This window comes from Conger conger, chromosome 9, assembly GCF_963514075.1.
Source record: "Conger conger chromosome 9, fConCon1.1, whole genome shotgun sequence".
NCBI lineage: Eukaryota > Metazoa > Chordata > Actinopteri > Anguilliformes > Congridae > Conger > Conger conger.
Genome location: NC_083768.1, coordinates 16,630,895 through 16,649,921, shown reverse-complemented (window position 1 = coordinate 16,649,921; position 19,027 = coordinate 16,630,895). Strand labels below are relative to the sequence as shown.

At 42.3% G+C, this 19,027-nt stretch overlaps 1 protein-coding gene across 4 annotated transcripts in view; it reads right to left on the bottom strand.

The window, feature by feature from the left end:
• LOC133136577 (oxidation resistance protein 1-like) overlaps nucleotides 1–19,027 on the bottom strand; it is a 113,990-nt gene that overhangs the window by 2,374 nt on the left and 92,589 nt on the right. For 2 of the 4 annotated variants that reach the window (XM_061254199.1, XM_061254200.1), the window contains 10 exons: nucleotides 16,613–16,765; nucleotides 14,393–14,577; nucleotides 12,758–13,398; nucleotides 10,872–11,040; nucleotides 8,246–8,414; nucleotides 3,966–4,046; nucleotides 2,382–2,507; nucleotides 1,370–1,522; nucleotides 1,167–1,262; nucleotides 630–703 (listed from right to left, as the gene is read on the bottom strand). In XM_061254199.1, the coding sequence (XP_061110183.1) occupies nucleotides 630–703; nucleotides 1,167–1,262; nucleotides 1,370–1,522; nucleotides 2,382–2,507; nucleotides 3,966–4,046; nucleotides 8,246–8,414; nucleotides 10,872–11,040; nucleotides 12,758–13,398; nucleotides 14,393–14,577; nucleotides 16,613–16,765 (1,847 nt within the window). Of the gene's footprint in view, nucleotides 1–629; nucleotides 704–1,166; nucleotides 1,263–1,369; nucleotides 1,523–2,381; nucleotides 2,508–3,965; nucleotides 4,047–6,067; nucleotides 6,265–8,245; nucleotides 8,415–10,871; nucleotides 11,041–12,757; nucleotides 13,399–14,392; nucleotides 14,578–16,612; nucleotides 16,766–19,027 lie in introns of those variants that run through there. The other 2 variants (XM_061254202.1, XM_061254203.1) reach the window with 2 other exon arrangements.

Genomic DNA, 19,027 nt, shown 5'->3' with positions numbered 1-19,027 from the left:
AAGCCAGTGAATGCATAAAAATGTAATCAAGCATCTTGTCTAAGTCTGGGTAAATCGGATAAAAGGTATAGAATGTTGGTGTTTTCCTTTAAATAAATTCCAAATGCCAGCCAGGAAGGATTGCATTTGGTTTTTCAATAACCTGAAAATTCTTGAAATTTTTAGCTGGCATTGCGTCTTGAGGTGCAGGGTGTTCAAATTGTACATCGTACAGTCATATTAAGCAGATAACAAAAACCTCTACCCATATCATAATTTAAATACTCAATTGAAGTTACTACAACTGATCAGAACTTCTTAAAATATATATTTTTTTAAACCTGGGTAAACTTAATTATATCGAGAGGCACTTGGAAGTTTGAAAGCAAGGTTATGATAATGAACTCTCGTAAATAATTAAAACAGCAACTGTAAATTTCCCTTGTCACTTGTTATTTCAGGAGTGCACTGACCAAAGAGCTTTGCATAATTACTTGTTTAAAAAAAAACTTGTTTTTAGTTTGTTTGAACTTCATATTCATCTCATTCTCTCAGGAGTTTCATAATCCCTAACCCAGTGTGAACGCGCTCCTGTCAGTGTGTGTTCTGTGTGAGTAGACACTTGATTATCAGCACACCGAGATGCTCACCCCCCTCCACCGAACGCTAATGAGTCCATGTCTCCCTTGATGAAAAACATATTGTCACCTGTCCACTTGAATACCTGAAAAGATGATGCAGGTTATGACAAGGACACAGCAAATAGCATTAAGAGAGAAAGAATAACAATATAAAATAACAATATACATATCAGAATATAGATGCTGCATACATTCTCCCTCATTTACACACAATCATATATACTGAATATACACAATAACTTCACCATAAGGCTCTTTTCGCATAACACCAACTCTGTGTAAATTCACACAATTCAATTATTAATTCTCCTACAGACTAGCACTCCAAACCTTTAGAAGCTATAGACTCAGACTCATAGACAGCATCCTATGGCAATGACTTCTTTCAAAACTAACTCAGTTAATATCTACCAGCAAAGAATTGATCTACTGTAAACAATGGCTTTTTAGAACACTCCCCATCATAATCTCCCTCCTTCCCTCTCTCCATGACAGAGCACTGTCCGTCTCTCTGCAGGACTGCGGAGTCACACACTGCCTCCGTACCTCAAACTCCGGGCAGAAGGTGAAGAGGAAGGTCTCTCCTGTGCCGTAAAATCCATCGCTGACTTTAAAGGGCTCTGACGCCAAGGCACCAAATAGCTACAGGAAATATAACAGCCAAAACATTTAGAAAACGATGCAATAAATCCTGACGGTAAAGCAGGCCTGTGTGCTATGTAAATAACTGGAAGCTCATGGAGGCTCACCTGTCCGTCACTGTCTTTGACCACTAAAAGCATGGGTGAGTCCTGGCCCTGCATGGCTCGATACAGGGTCTTCAGACTCATGCCGTGCTTGGACGTGCTGAATGCCAGCGTCCAGGGGTACCCCACGGTTCTGGGCGGGAGATTTTTGGCCAGCTTGAAAGGAGAGGGATACAAGGACATGTAGGTCACTGAGCAATGGGAACTCAGCTGCAGGGGTGCTGGCTATCCTGTAAACCTGTTCACCGTGACCTTGTGGACCCAAATGCATGCACAAACACACACACACACATACACATACACACACTGTACAGCCAAAAGAGAATTGTATTGGGCAACTGCGTGTCTTCCTATGGACTAATAACAGATATTCTATATCTTCAGTATATTATATTACATATAGAGTACATGTAGTGAGCTCAAGTCTTGGGACAATTTATTTTTTTTTTTTTCTTGATTTGGTAATGTACAATTTAAGATCTGTAATCAATTCATGTGGTTAAAGTGCACACACTCCATAATGTTTGGGACAAAGACCCATCATGCTTCTGCTCCACAAGATTTGTAATAAAAAACTTTTACAATCACATGTGGTTAAAGTGCACATTGTCAGATTTTAATAAAGGGCATTTTATTTAGAAACAGGGCACATTTTATTTTATTTACATTAACTTTGTGTCCATAAGAGGGCGACATAAATATCCTATGGAGAATCCGGTGCACCAACTGCTTAATTTATGCTAATTAGCTGTCACCTGTGTGACACCATGGCAGTGTATTTCCTTTGTTCTCAGACTGAGGCTGTTAGCTGACGTGCTTGTGCTTGCCCCTATTAAAAGCATAACAAAATTATCTATATTGTGAGTGCTGGCTGTTCCTTTTTTTTTTTTTACAAAGCTTTCAGGAGTCCTCTGGGTTTAACACCCTGTGTGAAGCCTGCTTGAGTGCTCCCAGCTCTGTCCATCAGGAACAGGGCAGTGGGAAAGCGACGGCCCCACAGGAGAGGGAGCTGTACCTTCTCTATCTGGTCTGCCTGGAGGAGGTCGCTCGGCTCGCTGAGGTTCGGTCGCAGCGTCTCCGGCTCCAGGTCCGTCTTCACGGAGGGGCCATGGCTGGAGTTGACATCCTCCTTGGTGGTGATCTAATGATATAGAAGAGTAACTGTGAGGAGGATTTCCAAGATGGCGGTCAAGGAGAGGGGTTGGGGTGAGGGCGATGCTTGGGGGGCAGACTATTGATCTCCTGATAATGAGATCACGGCTGAAACATCAGCAGTGGTCGGTAGATTGTGAGAGAGCATACACTTGTGACATTTGTAAAAAACCTTAAAAAGTGCATTGATATTTTGGCTTTGTAGGCCATGCTGCGTTCTCAGGAAGGTTGGAAGGAATTTTTTGTGAACTTTTTAAGGTTTTTAAATGTCACACGTAATAAACCTTTCGCTATTTTTCAAATGATTGTTGCACCTCATTGTTATGATCCTGTAATTCATGGTAGAATCACAACTTGAGGTCACTTGGGATCAATGTCACTTAAAATGTTTTGGTTACCTTAAACATAAATCTAAATTATGTACACCATCTTCTCACAACCATTATGTTCAACATTCAAACCTTAGATAGGCTGTATAATGAAAAATGCCAGTTTAGTGCATATTCCTGTTTTATAGTACTGACTTTGCCTGTCCATCAACTGACGAGAGCTTGGCCTCACAGTTAACACAGGAGGAATTACTGTGTAGTGAATGTGGGATAGGAGTGCATGAATGACACTGCAAACAAAGGCAAACATCCAAGGTGTGTGTAAAGTAAATACATTTTGGCCACATTTCCATTAACCAATCAAAATGCAGTATCAGACACAATCACTACAAATTTGGTTTAAATTTGAACAGGTCTATGTTTCAGTGCAGACTCTTGGATGTTTGCATCAATTCCATGCTGTTGAGAACTAGTAGTCTGACATGGTCAATGCTGCTTTGGGAATTTCAGGCTGTGGGCATGGCAGGCAGTGAGTGCTGACTGAAGGCAGGGCAGAACAAACACGTGAACCATGTGACTGCCTGAATGAATCGATCGGCTAGATTTCTGAATGGGACTCTCAAGGTAGGCCTACATTTCCTCCAGTGCAATAGCAGGCTGACACGGTGGAGCTCTGTGTGAATGCGCTCTCCAGTTACCCTCTCCTTGCTGAATTAGCTGCACTGTCTTCAGTTAAAAATCCTGCGGCATGGGGCAAACAACCATGCCCCCCCCCCATCCCACGTTAATGAAACCCATGAGAAAGCAGAACCCATTCCTGCCACTTTTGCTTTTGACGAAGCAGTAAAACTGCTCGACGAAGGGGGGAAAATGGAGACATTCTCACTGCACTTCTAAGACCTTCCGAGCCCCGACTCCACTCGTCGCCTACGCCTACGTTTCACTGGTTCCTTCTGAAGGTTACTGATGCGTGGTGCGGCTGTGGCATGTGAGCGGGGGTGTTGCCCTAGAGCAGGGCACTACAGCACTACCACAGGCGGGGGCTAGGGGCCAGGGCGGGGTGAACTGAAGCCAGGCTTTGGGTGAGGGGGGTAGGTGGGGGGGGGGGGGCTTGGCACCTGGAGACGTCTGCAGAGAGAGCGCAGGTCTTCACTGTTTAGCGCATCGACCCGCCGCTGATACTCAGACACTGACACTACCTGGTGCAGAGACAGGAAGAAGAACAGTTCCATGTCTCACTCAGGGAAGTGTGTGGAGACAGAGCATGGGGGTTAGGATGGGGGGAAATTAAGTGGAACAAGGCCTCCATGATGGGACACTAAACAGATCTGCTAATAATAGTTCACTGGACCATATTACTGCCTGAATAACCCATTGTGCCAATGCAAAGCCTGATAAATTATGTCTATAGACGTAATGGACTCAATCTCCAATCTAGTTATTCAAATACAAAACAGGGTGGTGTCCGTTTCAGATCCATATGTTCCTATGTCAGTCCAGCTATGGCATCCATTTTGGGTTCTGGTTCCACAATTAAGTAGCAACAGTCCATGAGTCAAACCTACTGAACTTAACAGGATTCTTTTAAGCTTTGCCAATTGCATTATAACACTCAATTGAAGACAGCATGACACTTAAGTAGGGTTTAAAAAAAATAACACTTGATCAGGGGCCATTTACACAGCTGTAACAAAGAGCATCACAGCACACAAACCGGAGACAAAAAAACCCAAAAGTTATGATTCTTTGAATTTGTAGTACAGAAGTTAATAAAACACCATGAAAAAAAGAAAACTCACTGGGTGCTCATATAGAAAGTGTAAGGAAAAGCCACAAAGCCCAGGAGAAAACTACAAGGACAGCGGTCATTGAACCAAAGAACAAAGTGTCACCTGCAGGAAAGTTTGAACTCAAAGGCTTTTTAACGTGTCTTCCCATGAGAGTGCCTTGAATGTTATTGAAGCCCAGTTTATGCACTGTGGCAACCTCCTGAATAAAACACTACATAAAAAAAAATAAAAAAATAAAAAATCTCATTACACCTCATACAATTCAGAATGGGGAACCCAGTCTGCGATTGTCCGGAGCCTATCCGCAATAATAAACACCTCCGCATAATATTGCAAAGGGGGGCCTGCAAAGAAAAATTTGTGAAGGGCCACCAATAGTCTATGAGCCAGCAGTGACTGACCTTAAAGGCCTAACCACTTCAGTAGATTCAGTGACATTTTAGTGAAATACAAAATGTTTGGATGGCTGGATAGATAGATGATTTATCCCACAGAAAATTTGCTTTGAGTTGGGTAAAACAACATACCTGGGAAATGTAAACCTGCAGACTGACTATTACAGAGCAGAGCACCAGATTTGGATCATTCTGAAGATCTATTTATGAAGCTAGATAGCATCTGTATTTAAAGTTTGAAAATAGGCTAATATTAAATGTAAAAACGTGTATCTATAAGCTATAAATAACATTTATTTCCTTTAAAAATCACTTAAAGGCAAAGGAGCCATCTTGTTATTTACTGGCTGTCTAGAGTATGTGACGTTAGTTTTTGTTTTGCTATAGTTGATGTTACAAGACAATCATGATAAATTTGACATGTGATATGTTAAATGCGTAGCCAGTACCAATCGTCAAAATCTATTGATTGTGCTACCGATTGCGTCGTACAAGATCCAATACTAACGTAACACTAAATTAGGCTACTTAACACTTATCTAGTTATAATAGTCAACAGCCAAGCCTCCCTTTCCACCAGGTGGTAAATACTACATTTCCGACCTAAAAACGCCGATACACAAATTGCTAAATCACCCTCTGACAAAGTTAGACTAACGAACGTTAAAGTTGGTTAACGTTAGCTCTTTGAGATGTGTGTCCGGTGTTGTGATGTAGTCGCACACTGAAGTTTGTTTATTGTGGAGGCTTTAGGTGCCTGTCAGTCCATGCTAACTTTCCATAACTAACCTTACAGCACACTGTAGCAAGTTCAACAGCCTGTGTGTATTCATGATATCGATTCTGAAAGTACTAATGCCCTAGTGCCACACAAACCTATGACAGACTTTAGAAGTCTGTTGTAGTAAGTTACGCAAACTGTAACGTTCTACAGATGCCAGACGCCTTATATCACCAACACATGCAACAAGAGCCGTGCACGACTACGTTCACATTTCCATTCGGACTACACAACAAAAACATTAATAGTATTACCAATGCATAGGAGTATTTAGGTGTCAGATGCTTTCCTTCCTTCACCCTTCCGGATAAAAACATTTCTTTTCCAGTGTTAAGAAGCTACATTCCACTTTTCTGAAGTACTCCCGTAGCAAACGACGACGAAGCACCACAGGAGTTGAGCGGCCAAGATAAATAACCGGGCGTTAGCTAGCAACAAAGAATGGCTCCTCGCAACGCATTGTTTGGCTCTGTGGGAAGCCAATTGGATCGCAAGCCACGAGTGAATTGAAATCCAATTCGTCGCCTGGATCTTTAAAGACGGGACTTCCCCTTAAACTTGTCGTACTCCAAAACTAAATACAGTAGGCTTATACATGACAAGGTAATCTACGACTTTAGTTCTACGAGTCATATGACAAGAATTCTTAATTCCTCAGTTGCACACTCACAACAATAACAATTATACTACTAATAATAATACATTCAGACGAGCAAACGTTTAGTAAATATATAACCGGATTAATAGCTACCTAGACTGCAGGAGCGGTCAAATTGGGCAAATTGGGACGCGAGAGTGCAACTGAAAGGTGGTCGGTTATTTCAATCAAGATCATGTGGCTCCTTCCGGTCCAAACAAATCTGTACACTGTTTCCTATATCATTCATTTACATTAATATTTAAATCTAAACCACGGGACGCTGGGTATCAATTTCTTCATATTGTGTATCAATTTCATACAACTGTTTCTGTGAGAGGCTCGTATGTCCAACTTTTGGCCGCCTGTCAGTTTGGAATGGAAGCCGCGTGCAAGCCTAGATGGCTCGTGGGGTAGGGATGAGCTAATCGTAATGTCTGACGCATCCCACACTTTCAGCTCGCTTCGTTAGGTACCACTGATACTGGGTGCCAAGCAGAGAGGAAATGGGTATTGAATTGTAGCCTTTAGTATTCATTAACAGGTGATGGAAAATAATGCTGGGTGACAAAGTTGGAAAAATAATTTAACACATTAACCATCATCGCATAATGTGCCAACTAGAAATTTAAAATGGAAATAAAATGTATTTGACAAGACCTTCAAGAATGCAGCAGAAGCATCTAACTTAAATGATCATTTGGGCCCGCTGGATAACTCACACTCGCTTTCTGTGGGAAACTTATTTCACACCCACTGCAACCACATTTAAACAAAAAGTACTTCCGTTTATGCTGTCCATTATTTTGCAGACCTCCTTGAAGCTAAATAATTTCAATCTGCTCTCTCTCTCTCAATGTTGATTCACAAACCCAGGAAGACATTACTGCTTGGCTTTAAAGCTGTTTATCCTTGTAACACAGCACAGCCACAGAAATTCACTAGCAATGTGATAAGGAATTTCAACTGTGAAAAGCAATGGTGAATGCTAAGAAACAAATTCACTTAAAGCCAGGGAGCAAATTTGTGCCTTGGCTCTATGCAACAGTGATGTAATTGTAAACAGAATTTATTGGCAAATTAATTAAAACAAGCCCATTAGACTTTCTAGATATTCTATTTTAAAGTAATGTCCATGTTTAATAGGGTTCCTGTTTGAATAAAGCTTTTTTGCCCACCTTTACCAATGTGTAAACAGGAATGTTGACTTGTGAAATCAGCATACATTTTACCAGTGTATGCCTCAATTTCCCATTAAGGCTTGACGCATTATTACATACCACTCAAGGGCATCCTTTACATCTTCCAAGGAATAAAAAAAACACTAAAACAAGAAATTTAATGGACACTGAAAAAAACAACAACAAAAAAAATAGACATTCGTTCAACAAATGACATTTATATGAGTAAATACATTGCTGTTCTTTCTATAGCAGAAACGATTCTGCTTCTATAAAATGAGAAGCTGCCACTTTGCTGTGGATAAAAGTTAAAAGTGACAAGAAAGCCGCAGCCATACAGCACAGTAAATAAAAGTTTCATGTCGTACAAAAGCTACAAAAACTGTACTTTTCACAGTACAGTGAAATAAACAGATAAAACTTTACACAAATAAAAATTCACTAGCATAGACAACTTCTTCATTAATGCGCTCATAAATCACGCCAGCATAAAACACATTGATGTCACATTATCAATAGTGAAATACATTTAGTAAAACATACAGAAATAAGCCAGCTGACGTAGTGTGTTGAAAAAAGATTACAGTAAAGACACAGTTCCCCCAAGGCATTACCTCCCACTCCTTGGCTGTGATGTCTGTGACTGGCAGGTCCTCTTCCCCTTTTTCCGACTCCTCATTCCTCTTTACGACAGTGAATCCGGGCTCCCGTCCTAGACCTCCCATTCCTTCTCCGAACATATCGGGGCTCCACTGGATGAAGAACAAGTACAGGTGGTCTGACCTGCAGGTGGCGGAGCACAGCAGGACAGAGAGGGCGTGAGTGTTCAGTCCATACAGCTGACACTTCTGTGCCAGGCCTGCGGAATCGGATGGAAAATTCTAGAGACAATCTTAATGCAAATATGGATTTCTCTCTTCTGTTTTTGAATTGTAAATGTGTGTCGCCTCCTATCTGACTCACAGTAATACCATACCTGACCTCTTAATAAAAGATACTCAATTCAGCCCTTGTTAATTTTAAATTCCCTTACACTTCTATCTGTTGTCATGGGCCACCAAATAGTGTTGTGACCAGAGAATCTACAACTGTGGGTTAAATGAGGCTGAGCCAGAGACTGCTTCTAACATGGCCCAGAGGCATGTCTTGTAAACTGAATTTAATGTTATTTTTTCAGTACATCTTCATAATTGTCTTTTCTAGTTTAGGCCCATCTCTTGTTTTGTCACTCAATTTGTTCATGCAACAGAAATAGTCTGACCAGCCCTACAGAGTGCTTACAATGGTACAGATTTATGTTTGCACACTCATGTGTGCATATAATTACTGTACATATGCACACACCAACATGTTACTGTAAATGTCCAGAGCTGGAGAAAAACAAATCAACCATCAGAAAATGTCTACTTTAATTTGATTTGAATTTAATTTGAATCCCCCTCCATTAAAATAGGACAAAGGCAACATTGTGTGCTTGGCCCAGTCCTGATAAAGATGACGAATCCAATTTATTTTCATTTGAACAAGGATCGAGTTTACAAACTGACCTCTAATTGAATTATGTTGTTCAGGCAATTTAGATTAATTTACTGTGTCAGGGAGAAAATATTTAATGGGCTCAGTACACATGTAAAGCTGGCTTGAGCTAGAACCTCTGTGAATGGCTGTCCTGGTATATGAAGTATAATGCTGACACTGAAAAATTACTATTCAGAGGCTTCTATGTCTGTAACTGAAAAATATCTTTGAGTGTTTTAATAGGGGAGACTACTGCATTTATCAAATCATGAACTAATATTCATGAATAATAATGCATAATCTTTTTGCATTCCAACACCGTTAAATTCACTTCTGGAGGGAAAAGTGTTAGACCTTTCATGGTCACCTAATACAATCACCTGAGTTGAGTTACAGAGAGGGTTTAGAAACACCACTTTCTGCACCTTAATTGAATTATAAAGAGGGTGTAGAAACACCAATTTCTGGCGATACCCCCACAATCATGATGATTATTTTTGAGTAATTACTAATTGAATAATGGAGACTTGAACCCACCTGAAAGAACAAAAGATGGGGGGGGGGTCTAAAAATCTTTACATAACTAAGTAAATCTAATAGTCAATATTCAGATGTGTGTCCCCCAGCCCTGTCTGAAGCAAAAACAAATAGAAAAATTTAGAGCACCCTTCTGGCAGGTCATTCCATTTCTTAATATTAGAGCTTTGCTCTTTCCAATAGCACATTAACCCTTTCAGTCCTGAGAGTGCCATATGGTCCTCAAGCATAACTACCGCAAAATCATATGTATCATACGCTCGACTTTATGCCTTTTCAACCAATCAAAATGAGTGCTGAACTCTTGTTTTGAGCCCCCTATTAAAACCCTACAAAATTTTCTCTACTTTCTCAATTTTCTCAACCAAAGCCAAAACCCCTTGGGATTAGGATGGAGCCACTCCATATTGGGTTTGGGACTAAAAGGGTTCATTGTTAAGAGAGAACATACTATATGGTGTAATTCGAACTCTGCCCACAATGATGGTGAAAGTTTGGATTCATTTATCAAGAGAAAGGTTGAATGTTTCAGACTGGTGTCAACCACATCAGATACCATCCACCAAGGACACTATCCTTTACTATGCAAATGGCTCCAGTCACTTCTACTTATTTGTGTATTCTAATGTACTTGTGGATAGGGACTCTGTGCTTTGTAAACTTATACTGTTTTGCCTTCACCTAACCCAGCGTACACATGGACCAATGTGTTTTGCTTCCAAACCAACATGTTGTTTGAGCGACTTTACTTTGAAGGGCAGCTCCAGGACAAAGCAAGTGTACAAAGATCACTTCTAACATATTTCCTGAAAAAAATCACAGTATATTACAGTATATACAACAGTGCTCACTGGGATATGAACCAAAAATCACTTGGTTGAAGCCTAGATCCCAAAGGAAAATGTATTTCCTAGCTGCCTAACTTCTTCAATCAATGTGGAGTGTAAGCAATGTGAAGTAAGGAATTATTTTTTCCACACAGAGTTCCATGCGATCTTGTGGTCGGAGCCATAATGCATGGACCCTCAACGTGCTGAATGTTTTGTTCAGACAAAGTTTTGTTTTTATGAAAAAGAGATCATTTTAAATATTAGAATTCTAAATTATAGAATTCGCTGGCTTTACTTTCTTTTACAATACAGCACCCTTGTGGAATTGTGGTGCATATGTAGCAGAGGGCCTCACCTCTCCTGAGGAATGGCGAACCAGTACTCGTGCTTCCTGTCCCTCTGGGCATACTGCTGCATGGAGGCGCTGGCGTGGGACACAAAGGTCTTCTTCATGGCCTTGCCCACCCGCAGACACAAGAATTTATGCGACCGGTACCTCCGCTTCTCCTTGAGTGCCGGCGGCCCTGCGGAAGTCATGAGACACCATTGCTCTAACACCAGTGTTGCGCTGTGTTGCGCCTCAGGGGTTACAGGTGGTTTGTTGTGGTGTTTGCTTTATAGACATTCTTTCACCTTGCTCAACAGCCTAATGCACTTTGAGGCTGCATAGAGCTCATTTTCAGAATACCCCAGAAATAGAAAAAAACTGTTGTGCTTAGCTTATTCCAAAACTGGTTATACAGTTTCGAAAAGTGAATAAATTATTCTGGCTTATTCTATTTTTACTTCTTTATCAATGCACCTGCATGTTGGGGGCTCTGCAAAACATTTTTATGTGAGGCACACATCTCCAACAGTACAGGTGGGTGTGCAGGATGCACTTTATACTGCAGTTCAAACAGAGGGAACACAATAATCATTCAATAAGCTGACACCTTCTTATAATCTTAAAAGTACATGAAAAGCTTCTTATTTTCAGCTGTCAAAACCAAAGACGTGGAATTTAAATGTTACTTTTTGGATTGTTAAATTCTGTGTGGCACTGCCATTCTGTCTGAGAGGACCCATGAGTTTTGATGTTGGTGTAATACAAATTGGGGCTGACCTAACTAGAACCCTTTGAGGGAGAGTGTGCAGAGAATGCAGAGAGGTTTTTAGAATTACCTTCCAATTAGCAGCTTGGTTAGACAGACAACTTCAAACGAAGTAGCAATATAAATGAATGAATGAAAAGCAGAGGGCCTATCTAGGACAGAAGCTTTAAGGCTGTGATGTATGATGGGGTTTAGCTCATTAAGACACCAGGGGATAAGGGCAAGTCAGGTAGATCACAGGTTCCAGATCAAAGATCTCTATCTTCCACCAGCCTCTGAGGCACCTCCATTCCTCCACAAGATAAAGAAACTCTCCATTTTCTTCACGTTTGCACCAAAGAGAGGTCATCAGAGACATACAGTATGACAGTGTAGACCTTCTCCAAGATTCTCCTTTCTCAACCTTGCACTTTGATTCTGGGAGCTTTGCAGATAATCTACACAAAGCCAGGCCATTTTTCATTCCATGGGCTATGATCAACTCAAGGCTTTTATCATGACAATGGGTCCTTTGAAGCAATTTTCAAAGATAAGAAATAAAGAAACTTGAAATCAGTCAGTGCCCTGTTGGCCATTATCAACTTATAATAAGGTCCTATAAAATGTAAACAAAAATAATCTGTAAATTATGTTTTTCTTTGTGACATCCAACAAAGAGTGAGCTAAAAGAGTGAGCTATGCCTAAAGGTTAGTCAATTAACCTCGTAAAGGCTAGTAAACAAATTAAAGCAATCTCAAACAAACAATTAAAGGTTGTTAAGGAAAGCTTCCCCCAGTTAGGAAGCTTTCAACTGAACAAACATTGACGGAACATGGAACATGGATAAAATTCAGAAAGAGTGTCACAGAAAAGTACAATACCCTCCAAAATTATTGGCAGGTTACTGAATGTCCTTCTTGCTCCTTTTAAATATGGAAGTTTAGGAGATGGTCTTCTGTAATTTTGGGGGTATTGCACAAGTCAACATTCAGCAATGTAGTCAGTAGTGAATTATTCCATGAAGAATATACTGACTCATCGAGACCCATTTGGAGGTGTGCACTAAAATACCTATATAATATTAAGTTAAACAAATGTTTCTTCTCAAAGACCCTAGAGCGCTGTGTAAAACAATATTGTAAAGACCAGAGCTCGAGTGTTCCCTACCTCTCACAGGAACTTGTTCCTCAGGGTCCCCCACTGGCCTGGCAGGCGAGCCCTCTTTCGTGGTCCCCCCGTCCTCCCCTAGTTCTTTGGCATGTTGCGTAGTCTCAGCTGGCTCGGTCGCGTTCTCCTCGCCCGTCTTCGAGTCTGCGCCCCGCTCGCCCGCCGGTTTGCCCTCCTGGAGCCCCTCCTGACGTGCGATTTCTGCCGCCACCGTGTCCGAGCCCTGGGACTCGGAGGGGGTGCGCGACTTGGCTCCCTCTCCCTCATAGGCCGGTGGAGGGTCCCCGCCAGCGGACGGGAGTCGGCCGGTCGCCGGGGGCGGGTTTGTCGCCGGTCCGGTTTGGCCCTGCTCCTGGGCCCCGCCCTCCTGGGCCTGGCTGATGGTCTGCACCGACTCGGAGGAGGCGTTGGAGGACTTGTCGTGCCTGAGCTCGTCGGAGGACACCAGCTCCTCCCGGATGGGGGAGAGCTCCGACTCGGTGAAGACGTCCTCGGAGAGCGACTCCTCGGTGCTGCGGGGGGCGGTGCTCGTGCTGTCGTTGCCCGTGTCGCGCTGCCGCAGCTCCGCCTCGTCAGCGTTGCTCCGCGGCGTCCGCTTCAGGTGGCAGGGGTCGCGACCCGACGACAAGGGCTCCAGATCTCTGTAGAGACACGTCCCACTAACTCAGACAGGAAGGCCCCATGGTCTCTACTCCAGTAACAGTCATGCCCTTAACTCACTGAAGGACCATTCAGACAACTGAACATACTACAGTCACTGTGGGGGAAGGGTGGATCAGGGTGGTAAAGACAGAGGGTAACCCAAGGGTCCGCTGGAAAGGGGGGAGTGTTGGATTTACAGTAAATTGGGAGAAACCTAGACAACGTGAAGTTAGAGAACATACTGGGACCAGTGCAACTCATAGTACGACTCTTCAAAAAGTTTTAAAGGGCAAGCTACGGTCGTGCTCCACATTCAAAAAACAGGGTCTGCTTCAAAGCAAAAAAGGCTTAGCACAAAAGTCACATTCAATCAGTTGTCAATACCAGGCCCAAAACAGGAATTAGAATAAATTATATGTAGGTGGCAAGAACCCAAGACTATACAAAATAATAATTAGTCTCACAGCACACTGGGTAGAGTCGATGCGTAGGAGGCTGGGCATTCACAGTGCTTCCTGAGGCACAGAGTGCACTTTGCTGTTTAACAATGGAGCCGAGTCATCCCTAAGATGGCCAATACTCTGATACAGGCTTAAGGAAGGCCACTGGACATGGTGATGTGTACAATGGGGCTGACACTCTAGAGCAGGGGTGCCCAATCGTGTGCCATGGAGGGCCGCGAGTATGCATTTTTTCATTCCAACCCAAGACTACACCAGCTGATTTCACTAATTAACACGCCTTCAACCAGAGAGAAAGGACCTAATTAGGTAAATAAACACACTCTCGGCCCTCAATGGCACATGATTAGGGCGGAGGGTCATTGTGGAGGTGCAGACACAGGGAGGAGGGTCATTGTGGAGGTGCAGACACAGGGAGGAGGGTCATTGTGGAGGTGCAGACACAGGGAGGAGGGTCATTGTGGAGGTGCAGACACAGGGAGGAGGATCTTTGGGCAGACGCAGGCGCAGGGAGTGTTCGGCGTTGCCTTACGGGGGAACGGACTCCCTGATCTTGCTGTCGGTGACCTCTTTGAACATGGCGGCGGACGTGACCTCCTCCAGCGGGCACATGATGCCGTACTCCTCGCAGCCTCGCGCCTGCACCAGCGGGTCGGCCCTGTGCGGGTCGAACATGATGTTGTTGGGCGTCACCAGCAGCACGCCGCTCACCGCGCCCTGGGACAGACCACAGAATGAAGGTCAGCAGGAGGGCACTTTTCACTCCGGAGCAATCAGTCCAGTACATCATCACTGCTGCTGGGCCAGTAATGACACCAGGGATACCCAGTGAGGCAGCCATCTTACCTGTAGCAAACAGAGGAGCCCCAAAAGTCATGGGATATATCAGCAACAACCAACAGAACAAAGATGAGTAATGGATATTTTATGGCTATGTCCTAGTAATTCCCAGAGGGATTTTGTCAATATAGCCAAGAAGTATTCCCGCAGGATTTCGTGAACAAAATAACTGATTTTGTGGCGGTATATTCCGGTATTATGTACCAGAACATAAACTTCACTTAGAAGTTTCAAAAAAAGATACATGCTCCTTATTAGATGCTTTTATCCATCTACAAAAAGATAAATACTTTTGATTAACTTTGAAATACTTGAAATGGGCTGTACATCCTATCGGGACTTCTTACATTAGGCTAAGATAAGCACGGATCCTGAACTAATAGCTGAACAAAGCAGGCAAACGGAAATGGACAGTGTACATGTGATTAGCAATTTTACATGTTTTTTGAGAATACATTTTCTCATTTTATGTGAGATTTATGTGGTAAAATGACTAATTATGCAGCATCACAAACAAATGCAGTACTTTCCTGATTTTCCTTTGCATTATGCAATCACAGAATCCCAGAAAACTGGAGGGAAGGACCAATCAATGTCAGCATTGTTCTAGTGGTGGTCACTAAGGAACTGGTGAAGAGCCTCTTTGTTTTCTATTAGTGATGACTTATAACTACCTCATTATCCCCGGGTGAGCTGCAGTGCGGAATAATGGGTCGGGACCCAGGCTCAAGGACAGGAGGCTGCATGTTCAGATCCCAAGCGTTCTCATTTTCAACTGTAGCCTATATCATGTGCCACAATGCTGTTGTACCCTTGTAGAAGGCATTCACCCTTCAACCTCATTAAATGTGCATCTAGATATTTACTGTGCGAGATATGTAACAATTAAGTCACATTCATGAATCTTGGGCAAGAAAGTATAAGCAAGCAATGAACCTGGGTGAGAGCATTCGATTCCAGCGCTCTACGGACTACAAGCTTTGTAGCACCTTGAGAATAGAGGCAGCGGCACACTACACACGTATAATGACTGAGCATTTAAGAACACAATATGAGCAAATCAGGTGTGGAATGTAGGAACCAGGATAAAAGGCTATACAAAATCAGCCCCATAGATGTAGCTCTTTGGGCTTAATGGAGTGCTTTGAAATGACATTTGAAGACTTAATTCTATCGTCTCTCAATGGCGCCACACAATACTCAATGTGCCACACATGAAGAAAAACACCGCAGCTGCACATTGACAAAGAGCAGCGAGAATAATGAGACTACAGATTCGCCGTTTTTCAGGATTAGCAGCGTATGCTTTCCCCATAATAAGCTTGTCTTTGGTCTAAAGTGACAAAAGGTTTAAACCAAAACATAATACTTTAAAAGTTTCCAGCAACTCTGACTATATTTAATATGCAGTTTAAATTTCACTCTACTGTATGCTGACTAGCTTTTCATGTTTTTTTTCTGAGACATTACTTTTCACAATGAAGGAAAATCCTGCAATTATTTGTACATTTTATATTTACATGTATACATTGAGCAGACGGTCTTAAACAGAGAGACTTACTAAGATACTTAAGTGCAACGAACATGACTCCATGAATAGCATGAGATCCAGGAAATCTATTAAGCCACAGACAAATCAGTGTCAACTGTATGAGCAGGTATATTCAAACACTATAGGCAAAAAATGCACAAAGCAAAATGCGCAAAGCAGTTTCCTGGTCCTGAGTCATCCCTCTGCTGGGAATAAAAGATGCTTACCGTAGATGAAGAAGCTGTGGGCAAAATAATTAACTGCATGCCTATTGCAGAAAGAAATACAGTCCAACAGATTTGCAGTCACCATCTCTGGCAGTTCAAAGCCAAATACTCCCTGCGATGCACTCTTGAGACTGCAGGGGGCGAGAGGGCTCACCTTGCCATCTGTGATGTACTTGCAGTTGATTTTCAGGAACTTCTCGGTCAAGGCCTCCTCCTCCTCGGAGGTGGATGACACAACTCTAGCGGGGCGGGGCAGGAGGAGCGCCGGAGAAGGGGTGACGTCCTTCCGAGGGACGCTATCTGAATCCTGAGGCGGAACAAAACTACGGAATATAAGCTACCAGTGACAGTCACACCAGCACTTGCACTTTTATGTGAACAGAAAATGCACTCAGACTGTTCATCGGATCGAGGGCTCAGAAGGTCTGGGAGTCACCGACCTACACAACAGCTGAACAGGAGGTAGCTGGCGTTCCCCCTTACATTAAACACACCACGGCTGGTACGACTGACAAAGTCTGCTGCGTAGCACAACACGAGAGTGCCTCGGAAACAAACTGCTACAGACTGTAATCTAATTTGCTGAGCCAATGAATGGATAAATATAATGGATCTTTTTTTAGGCATTGGGAGTGTGCGAGCAGCGCTGCTCAATAATACATCGCATCAATAGTGATGGACTAGCAGGGGCCTCTTAAGCACCGCGCCCTGCTGTTCTTATTGCCATATCACAGTAAAGCTGAGAAAAGGACTGCTCCCTAATGACCCAGCACCACTCGCTGCCGAGCGCTAACTTTAAATCAGCTCATTGTTGCTGCTGCACTGATGGTCCTAGCGGAGCCATAAGCTGCAAAATCACACACTTTATGCATCAACTGTAATTAAAGCAGTTTTGTAGTCGTGTTTTTATCTCCTAAGGACCCAAGATATGTTTTATCACGGCCTTTAAATTGTGTGATGAATCTAGAATGGGCTTGACAGTATTATGCTAGACAGTAAGTAATGTAAATAATAACTGACAGCAGGGTTGGTATCGACTCTGAACTGAACTAAGAATTGTTATAAATAGCTAGGCAATTCTTGAATTTGAATTTTAATGAGAAAAAAAACAACTCATTAAATTCATTCAACTTCATTGCCTAATTTATTTATCAGTAATTATTTTTATTTAATGACAGATGGACTACATCTAAAACAATTGAATACATGTATCACATTAATTAAAATAATATGTATTTGCAAAATCTTTGAAGAATAAACCATGAATAATAAAAAAAAAAGATAATGGACAATGTTTTCACAGCACTATTTGACCATTTTAAATGGCATTAGCATTGTTTATGGTAAAGGAAAAGCAGCAGATGTTGTTAGAAGCTGGCAATGGCACATTTGTCAAAATGATTGATGCAGTAATGTTCTCCAAATTAGTTTTACTTTCATGCCACTCAATTTAATTCTACTCCCAGTAAATCAGATTTAAATGAAAACTCTGCTTAGAAAATTCTGAACTGACCCCAACCAGAAAATCTTTAGAATCTCATAAGAGTTGAAAGTTGAGTTAAAGTGCATATAAACAAACTCAGTGGTTGATAATTCAGCTGAACAAAATAGAGATAATGCTTTTTCTCAGCATACTTTATACTACAGTGCTCTCAAAGTGAGTACAGCCCTGTAGGTATTTCTGATAATCACCAGATGTGCTAGAATTCCCCTTATATGATGGTCAGTAACTGAACTCTCCCTGACTTCCCCGAATACAACAGAAAAACCTATGTTGTGAAGCACACTGCACTGGCAGGAGTGTAAAACTCCCACACAGACAGGTTTCTCCACAGCATAGACATTTGAAAGAGACGATAATTAGAGCCACAGCACGGTACATCTACCTCTGGATGGCAGGCAGCACAATACTCATTACACCCAATTATACACATCGAGACTGGCGACACTGCGAGACCAAACAACTCAAAGCAGTTTCTACTGGTGTGAAATGGCAAACAAACTGAACTTTATGCTTGGCTGAACCTCGATTTGCAACCAGCTTTGTACGTCTTGAGTAGGGAGAGGCTACACTTCGACTTCAACGGTCAGGCGAAGATGTGAAAAATCGGATTTGTTGTGATGATTACCCGCCGTTTAGCTATGCTCTGTCACGCCACAAAGGACACCGGCATGTATTTCCAATGGACCCTCAGTGCAAAGACTCATGAGACATAGACACTCTGTGAGCAATTTATTAGATAGACCAGCTTGGTACTGCAAATATTTAATCAGCCAATCACGTGGCAGCAACTAAATGCATAAAAGCATGCAGACGTGGTCAAGAGGCTCAGCTGTTATTGTGAGAATGTATGTCACAATGTGGAAGAAATGTGATCTAATGGAGTTTGACTGTGGAAAGATTGTTTGTGTTAGATAGGGTGGTTTGAGTGTCTCAGAAACTGCTGATCTCCTGTGATTTTCACACACAAAAGTTTGCAAAGAATGGTGCAAAAAACAAAACAAATATCCAGTGAGCAGCAGTTCTGTGGGCAAAATCGCATTGTTAATGAGAGAGGTCATAGGAGAA